Source organism: Numenius arquata, chromosome 7 (genome assembly GCF_964106895.1).
Source record: "Numenius arquata chromosome 7, bNumArq3.hap1.1, whole genome shotgun sequence".
Classification (NCBI taxonomy): domain Eukaryota; kingdom Metazoa; phylum Chordata; class Aves; order Charadriiformes; family Scolopacidae; genus Numenius; species Numenius arquata.
This window is the reverse complement of record NC_133582.1, coordinates 61,182,656-61,190,228: the sequence shown is the minus strand read 5'-3', so window position 1 is coordinate 61,190,228 and position 7,573 is coordinate 61,182,656. Positions and strand designations below refer to the sequence as shown.

The 7,573-nt window shown below is 50.8% G+C and overlaps 1 protein-coding gene across 3 annotated transcripts; it reads left to right on the top strand.

Moving 5' to 3' along the window:
- The first annotated feature begins 856 nt into the window (after positions 1-856).
- TAC1 (tachykinin precursor 1) lies at positions 857-7,344 on the top strand. 3 transcript variants are annotated; one of them, XM_074150802.1, is made up of 7 exons: positions 857-907; positions 1,683-1,691; positions 1,790-1,927; positions 2,061-2,157; positions 2,840-2,863; positions 4,536-4,589; positions 7,295-7,344. In XM_074150802.1, exons 3-7 carry the CDS (start codon positions 1,805-1,807, stop codon positions 7,342-7,344), a joined length of 348 nt encoding a protein of 115 aa, XP_074006903.1. In that variant the 5' UTR covers positions 857-907; positions 1,683-1,691; positions 1,790-1,804. The 3 variants fall into 3 exon arrangements, with proteins under 3 accessions (XP_074006903.1, XP_074006901.1, XP_074006902.1); XM_074150800.1 differs by lacking the exons at positions 857-907; positions 1,683-1,691 and having other exon boundaries at positions 1,805-1,927; XM_074150801.1 differs by lacking the exons at positions 857-907; positions 1,683-1,691; positions 4,536-4,589 and having other exon boundaries at positions 1,805-1,927.
- The last annotated feature ends 229 nt before the right edge of the window (positions 7,345-7,573 follow it).

Sequence of the window (7,573 nt, the reverse complement as noted above, 5' to 3'; positions counted from 1 at the left end):
GAATCCCAGCAGCGACGGCAAAGGGGAAGGAGGAAGGCAGAGATGTGCTGCTGGAGAGACTGGCTCATTTCCAAGGAAGGCATTTGCCCCATCAGAGCGGCCAGCCAAGCCGTGCCCGCTTGCTGCCCTGCGCTGGTAGCCCCTCTGCACGCCCCGGGGTGCCTGGTTTCCCGAAGGCTGCACCCCCCGGGGGCGATGCCCTTCTCGGCTCCCCACATCCCTCACTTCTGGTCCCCCCAGGGCCAGGGCTGGTTCAGCAGGGGGAGGGCAGACCTGGGGAAGGTCCCCAGGGCTGTGCCCACCGGTGCTCACTCCTCGCTTCACCCTGTCCCCCGGTCACCCCCGTCCCCTGCCCGTTTGCTCGCCCTCCCGGCTGTGCCGCTCGCCAGGACCGTGCCCGCCGGTGCCCGCTCCCTGCTTCGCCCTGTCCCCCCGGTTCCCCCCCGGCTGCTGGCCCTCCCGGCTCTCCCCTCGATGCGGGAGCGGGGCGGGGGGGGGGGGGTGGAACACCCTTAAATCCGCATCCGCACCCTACACCCGCACCCCGCACCCGCCGCCGGGGGGACCGGGAGAGGCGGAGGGCAAGGAGGGGGTGCTGCCCGGTGGCCCCGCGGTCCCCGCGCCTCCGGGAGGCGCCGCGGGAGCGGGGAAGGAGTAGGGGGGACGGGGACGGGGGGGGGGGGGCGGAGGCTGCTCGCCGGGGCGGGGGTTGTCACGGGGCTGGGACGATAAAAGCGGGGGGGGGTAATTGCATTTAGGCAAATGAGGCTGCTTCGGCCCTCCCCGTCTCCAGGTATATAAAGTGGGGAGCGCTCCCGCCGACGGCCAATGCGCAGGGAGAGCAGCGCCCGCCCTCCCCGCTGCAGACGGTGCGTGTCCCTCCGTCCCTCCGTCCCTCCGTCCCTCCGTCCGCCTGTCTGTACGTTTGTGAGGGTGTGTGTGTCTGTGCTTCTGTTTGTCCGTCTGTATGCGTGTGCGGGGGGCGGGGGGGGGGGGGTGTCTCTACGTTTGTGCGCCTACGGAGGGGGTGTCTATACGTGCTTGTGTGTCCCTGCATGTCTAAGGATGCTTTTGTGCCTGTCCCCGTGTGTGTCTCTGGATGTGCAAAGGGATGGACGTGTACCTATAGACACGCGTGTGTACCTATAGACACGCGTGTCCCTGTGTGTGTGGACGCCTGTATCTCTACCTAAGTGCATGCATCTCAGGCGTGTAGCTGTTTGGGTGAGTTTATAACTCGATGTGTACGTACCTGGAGGTGTGTGTGAGTTGGGGGGGGGGGGGGGGGTGTATCTTGCCGGCTGTGTGTATGTGGGAAGGTGTGAATATCTGGATGTATATCTACGCGTGGGGGCGACTATATGTATATAACTCTGTATGTATGTGCGTGGAGTGGTACCTCTGGGGGGTGTGTGTGTGTGTGTGTCTGTGCGCTGGTGTGTACATCCAGCTGCATACGAGTTTACAGGTGTGGGGCGAGTGTGCAGACCGTGGCAGGGGGTTGGAACTCAGTGATCTTTAAGGTCCCTTCCAACCCGAGCCCTTCCATGATGCTATGATTCTATATCCAGCGGTGTACGTAGCTGTCGGGGGGGCCGTAACTAGGCGCGTGTGTGCCTGTATGTGCCAGGGAGTGTGCACCCAGGTGTGCACCGGGCTGTGAGTGTGAGTGTGAGTGCAAGGCTGTGCGGGTGCCCGCCCCCGGGCGCGGATGCCCGGCGGCCGCTCGCCCCTTCGGGACTCCGGGTGCCGCCGCTTCACCCTCTGCACCCCCCCAAACCCCCCGCAGGACGTCGAGGCGGCGATGAGACTCCCGCTGGCATTCGCCGTGCTCCTCCTGGCCTCGGCGCAGGCGCTGGCCGAGGAGATGGGCGCCCCCGACGACCTCAGCTACTGGTCCGACTGGTCCGACGGCGACCAGGTGAAGGTGAGCCCCGGCGGCTACCGCTCCACCCGCGGGGGTGCGGAAGCCGAGAACTGGGGGTGTGGGTCGGTGCCGGGCGCTGCCCCGCTTCTGTGTGGGGGGGTCCTGGCTGAGCACCGGCGCTGTCACCCCGCAGGAGGAGCTGCCACTGCCCCTGGAGCATTTCCTGCAGAGGATGGCCCGGAGACCCCGGCCCCAGCAGTTCTTTGGCCTCATGGGCAAGCGGGATGCCGGTGAGCGGGGCGGGGGGGTCGGTCGCTCTCACCCCTCTTCATCCCTCTCACCCCTCTTCATCCCTCTTCTCCCTCTGCCCCTCCAAACTTCACAGCGGTTGTCACTCAGGTTTAATGCATTAAACCTTTCTCAAAAGTTCCCATGTGAGTTATTTGGGTTTGGGGGGTTTTTTTGTGTGTTTTCTGTTTGGTTGGTTGGTTTTTTCTTTCTTTCTTTTTTTTTTTTTTTGCAATTTTCCTATCTGATAAGCTCACTGATTGGAAAAGAGCATATTAAAGTGCTAAGTGAACACCACTTAACAGCACATAAATACCAGTAAGGAGCATCACGATAATTCGCTGGTTGGCTTATGTGCCACTGAATTGCCCGCGCGTGGAAATGGGTTGTGTATACAATCACTGCCGTGCTTTCTAGGTGTTTACTGATGCAAGAATTGAGCTAAGAAATTGGAGCTAAACAGATCTGAATTGTGTGGGTTTAGCTCCAAGTTCTTTGTAGTCTCTTCGAAGAGAAATGCAGTTGTAAATGATCACCTTAATTTCTCTTACGCGGAACATGCATGGGGTAGTTTCTGCATTTGATTCTTCAGAGCATTGCAGTAGCATCATATGTCTGTACCAGTCCTTTTTCATCAACTCTTTTTTTTTCCTTTTTTCCTCTTCCTTCTCCTCTTCCAATCAGGATATGGCCAGATCTCTCACAAAAGTAAGTTGAAAAAATGCAAATATTTTCAGTAATAGGGAATAGTGTGTTTGAGGGGATTAGTTAGAAGGTGGCTGGGTTCAGCTAAGGACTGGCAGCACCGGAGGTGGAGGAATGTTGTGTTAAAGGATTGAAACCCCCCCCCGGGCAGCAGTGAGCCTGTCCCTCGTCTGAGCCGCCACCAACTTTGAGATTTCAATCCCCATTAATGTGCGGATGTTGCAGCTCTCTTTTATTTCCCAGGGGGGCCATTCTGCACGCCTTTCTCCTAGGCAAGGCAGGCTTATGCCAGGCTCGGAGAGGAGCAATTAAGACGGCAAAATCTGGAAAATTAGAACAGTGAAGTCCCAAATCCCCAAGAACGATTCCACGGGAGAGCCCGTGACATCGCATGCGAGACACTGTATCTGTGCTCGCAGCCTTGTCTGGGTGGGAATCACACCCCCCGCTCCCAGCAGGCGCTGATTGATGATCTCCTGCTGTAAAAATGAGTGTATTTTGCCCCATTAATAAGCATTCCTTGCTTTGCTTCTGTGTGACACCGAGCAGGACATGGTAGCAGCAGTGTGGCGTTACCTTGCTCTGCAAGGCAATAGTTTTATTCTCTGAATTTATCTGGAGATGCTTAGGCAGGAGCCAGAAGACTCACAATAAGTAAAAACGATCCTGTATTCTGTGAGACCTCTTCTGTCCACGGGGGTCAATAACTGTCCCGGTGTTCTGTGAGCCACAGGATTATATCACTAGGATTATGTATTGGAAGACCAATTAAAGAGTTCGATACAAAGCTCCTGCCAAGCAACCGGCTGCCTAAAGTAAAAAACTATAGCTTTCTGAAACTGCTTCAGCTTTGAATTAATACCTGTGAGCTCTTAGGACCTTTTGTAGATGAATTAGCCAAGCAAAATTCTTTCCAAAGAGAAATTTCTAAGTTTGCCTCAAAGTCAGCTCATATAAGAAAGAATGGCTCCTTTTTGGTCCCTATCTGAAACTATAGCTACCTCTATATCTGATACGTGCTGTAGGCCAAAACTTGGAGTAATTTATCCTCTACACATCCAGTGCCTCGAGGAGTACTAATGGGACAGGAAGGTAATATCTGAACTCATAAATATTCCAAAAATAGAGCCAGACTGTCTCGCTCAGACGTGTCCAGACATAGAGTCCCATTGGCTTCCTCTCCACTGAGGGCTCTGCCTGACCTGCCAGGAAGATTTTTTTTTTTCCCCCCATTACAGAAAAAAAACCCCCACCAACAAGTAGAAGAGATGCATGGCAGAGATGCAGGCTGTGCCAAGGTACTGCCTTTCTGTGCATTTGCTCAAATCGATAGGAATTATACTGGGAGAGGAATAAGAATCGGCTATTTGCTGTCGTTTTTCCATGAAAATGCAAAAAAAAAACCAACCACAAACGAAAAAAAACAAACCAACAAAATCAATCTGAGACAGTGTGTGGATGAGGAGACCACTAACTGGTCTGTGCCTTGATCTAACCTGCCCGCAGTGATTAGACAGACTGATGTTTCTTCTCTGTTGCCTGAGAGTGGTGTGAACAACTCGTGTGCGAGATGAACAGTATTGGAGCCCCTGTCTTCCTTCCTCGTGAGAACGTGTTATCTTAAAAGCCTGCCTATTGAAAATGTATTAAAACACCCCAAAATATATTTTTTCAGGGCATAAAACAGACTCCTTTGTTGGACTTATGGGCAAAAGATCTTTAAATTCTGGTATGTATATGGCTAAATCCGGTACTCGGTGATATACGGCCTCGTCACTCCGTTGCCTCTTTGTTCTCTCCCAGCGGATGGAAGAAGCAGCTTTTATGCAGCATAGACCTAGAATTCTCTGAAAGAGGACCAGGATGGTCTTTCTTAACCAAGATATTTCAGGGTCTGCTTCACTCTAATGCTTGAGGTGGTCAGGTTGGCAAGGTCAGGTAGAAGTCCTTCCCAGCAGCATGTTCTGCCAGACCCCAAAGTGCTATTACAAGAAAAAAATAGGAAATTTTATTGACAAATCAGGAAAAAAATCTGAGGCTGAAAATGTAAAGCTCCTTTAAACTCATGATCCAAATCCAAATCTCCCCAGATAAAGGGATACCCTAATTGTCTCTGCAGATCACTATTCCTTCAAACCTGAGCAGGATGTGAAAGAGCAGAGCTCTTCCATTAACACCACCTCATTCTGCAGGTCAAGCAGTTAAACATTCCCAGCCTCCAGTTTTTTACTTTACCTTAAAAAAAAAAAAAAAAAAAAAAAAGGCAAAAAATATTTTAAGCTTTGAACCAAAACTGTGATTTTTTTTTTGGTTATTTTCCCATGGCATCCTTATAGGGCAGAATCCTCCTCCCACTTGGGCACAGTAACTGCGGACACCAGTAGCTCTACCTTCCCTGTGCTACAGGGCTGGAATGAGGAAATCCCTTGCTGTGAACCATAAAATGTCAGTTAATTCCCTAGAATAGGAATTAAAAAAAAAAATAAATAAAAAAAACCCTAATGCATATTTCACATCCCTGAAATAGTTTTGTTAAATGGATGATAAAAGTTAAATTACTAGCTGACACCTTTATATTATGTGGATACTCGCTGTGATCTATATTCTGCAATTATGGTTGTCAGTAACTTTTATTTTCAATTAAAGCCTGTTCAGACTAGTAATATTGCTCTCTGCATCATTTTGCAAATTGCTATGTATCATGAATAATTTTGTACAATTTCATCTGTGGTGGCAATAGCTATTAAGTGTATAATACCTGTAAATATATCTGCTATCACAAAAGGTAAATAGCCTGGAAGTAATAAATTGGGTTTGGTTTCCATTGGGATAATGTTTACATTAGTATTAGAATGTGAAATGTAGCAAATGTTTTAAAAAGGCAAAGATTTGATTGTCCTAATTTCAAAATTGCTGGTATAGTCAGGACACTGTTCTGTGGTATTTGCCACAGGGGAATAATGAAGTTTTACCCCGTCGGGCTACGTAATACCCGCCTGACGGGTAAAACTAGAAATCCCTGCTTTTCTGTCCGATTCCCTGGGAGGAAAATGGTAAGAAGTTGCTTCTCTAGAGGAGAAGACGGCTCCTAAGGAAGGGTCATCTAAGCGAGGTCAGGAGCGTGTGCTAGGACTGTCCTTACTTCTCCGGAATGGAAGATGTTTAACTGAGCAGGAATTAGTTGCACCTTTTCTTGGTGCTGTGGTTTTCTTCTTCTGCAGGAAAACCCCCGATTTCCCTGGCGACCTGCAGGATTTTATACCACCCCGCTGCTGGGTGCTGGTTTAAAGCCTCCTGTGACAAAGCAGGGGGTGGGGATGCTGGTGTCCCCATCCCTGGTTTGGTAAAATGGGGTCTGACACCGACTGTCCTCCTGGATGGGAGTCCTGGATGAGTGCTCCAGGAAGAAGCCACAAAATAGCAATGTGTACAGTAAAGATATTATAATAGTCCATAAGATATCATAATAACCTGTATTGAGAAAGCTCAACTCATTTTATACTTGGCTGGGTGAAGACTGAAGTCATCTAAATCTAAAACCACTGGTCCAGAAGGCCAGCTCTGAGCAGGATGCAGCGCTGAATCCCCCCCAGACGAGCTGTGCCTTTCCATGGAATAGTCAGGCAATTATAAGCTCCATGGAAGCCGTCCTCTCTTTGGGGTGGGAGCGAAGATGACACTGGTGACCAGCTACATCAGCCGGTGGCCAGGCTCTGCCCCAGAAGGGCTTGCTGGGTTTCCCTCTCATTTCAAAAGCGAGAGAAGGAGAGATCGTAGGCTGCCCAGAGAGGTGGTGGAGTCTCCTTCTCTGGAGACATTCAAACCCACCTGGACATGTTCCTGTGGGACCTGCTCTGGGTGACCCTGCTCTGGCAGGGGGTTGGACTGGATGATCTCCAGAGGTCCCTTCCAACCCCATGTGATTCTGTGATTCTGAAGGCTTTTTTAGGCTTTAGGCTGTGGGTCCACAGGGTAGTCTGGGGGTTGCTTAGCTCCTGCTTAGCAGATTTGAGTCCCCACAGCTTGGGGACAGCGAGGGTTTAAACCTGGCAAAGAATTGACCCTGCAGGATGGAAGGTGGCAACACCGACGCAGAAAGTCTCTACCCACAAATTGGTCTGAGCACTCAGATCCCACCAGTTAGAGGGGTCACTGGAATGTTAGAGGGCTCTGATTTAATGGGGCTTCAAGGAATTTGAGAGGGGAGAGGCAGAAATCGCTGCTCAGACCTTCACCCTCCTGGGGAACTAGTGCAGTCTGAGGGGTCCAAGCAAGTCAAAGCAGCTCCGGGCTGTGCCAGGGTCCCTCATCTGGGGTCCAAAGGCTGGGACGGGGTCTGGCGGTGGCCCGGGAGGCTGCAGGTCTGACTTTTCCTTGTGCTGGGGTTGACCCGAGGCTGCCCCGTGTGCTTCACTCTGGTTCTTTTTCTTGCAGGATCCTCGGAAAGGAGCATAGCACAGAATTACGAACGGAGGCGTAAATGAGACATTCCCGCCTATTATTTATTAAACTTCATTTGTTCCAATGGCCAATGCAGTGTAATATAAACTAACCACTGTACTGAATAATTATTTATTTAATAATAACCGATGTTGGGGGGGTTTTTTGTTTGTTTTTGGTTTTTGGGTTTTGGGGTTTTCTTGAGTTGTACATTCAATAAAATGATTATTTTTCATATTGTGGCAGCGATACGTGTTGTGTAGGTGCGTTGTG

Excerpts from the sequence above, each read along its gene's own strand:
- TAC1 (XM_074150802.1), top strand. The coding sequence starts at position 1,805 with ATGAGACTCCCGCTGGCATTCGCCGTGCTCCTCCTGGCCTCGGCGCAG. Across the intron at positions 2,158-2,839 it reads CATGGGCAAGCGGGATGCCG|GATATGGCCAGATCTCTCAC; the intron begins GTGAGCGGGGCG and ends TCTTCCAATCAG. Across the intron at positions 4,590-7,294 it reads CAAAAGATCTTTAAATTCTG|GATCCTCGGAAAGGAGCATA; the intron begins GTATGTATATGG and ends TTTTTCTTGCAG.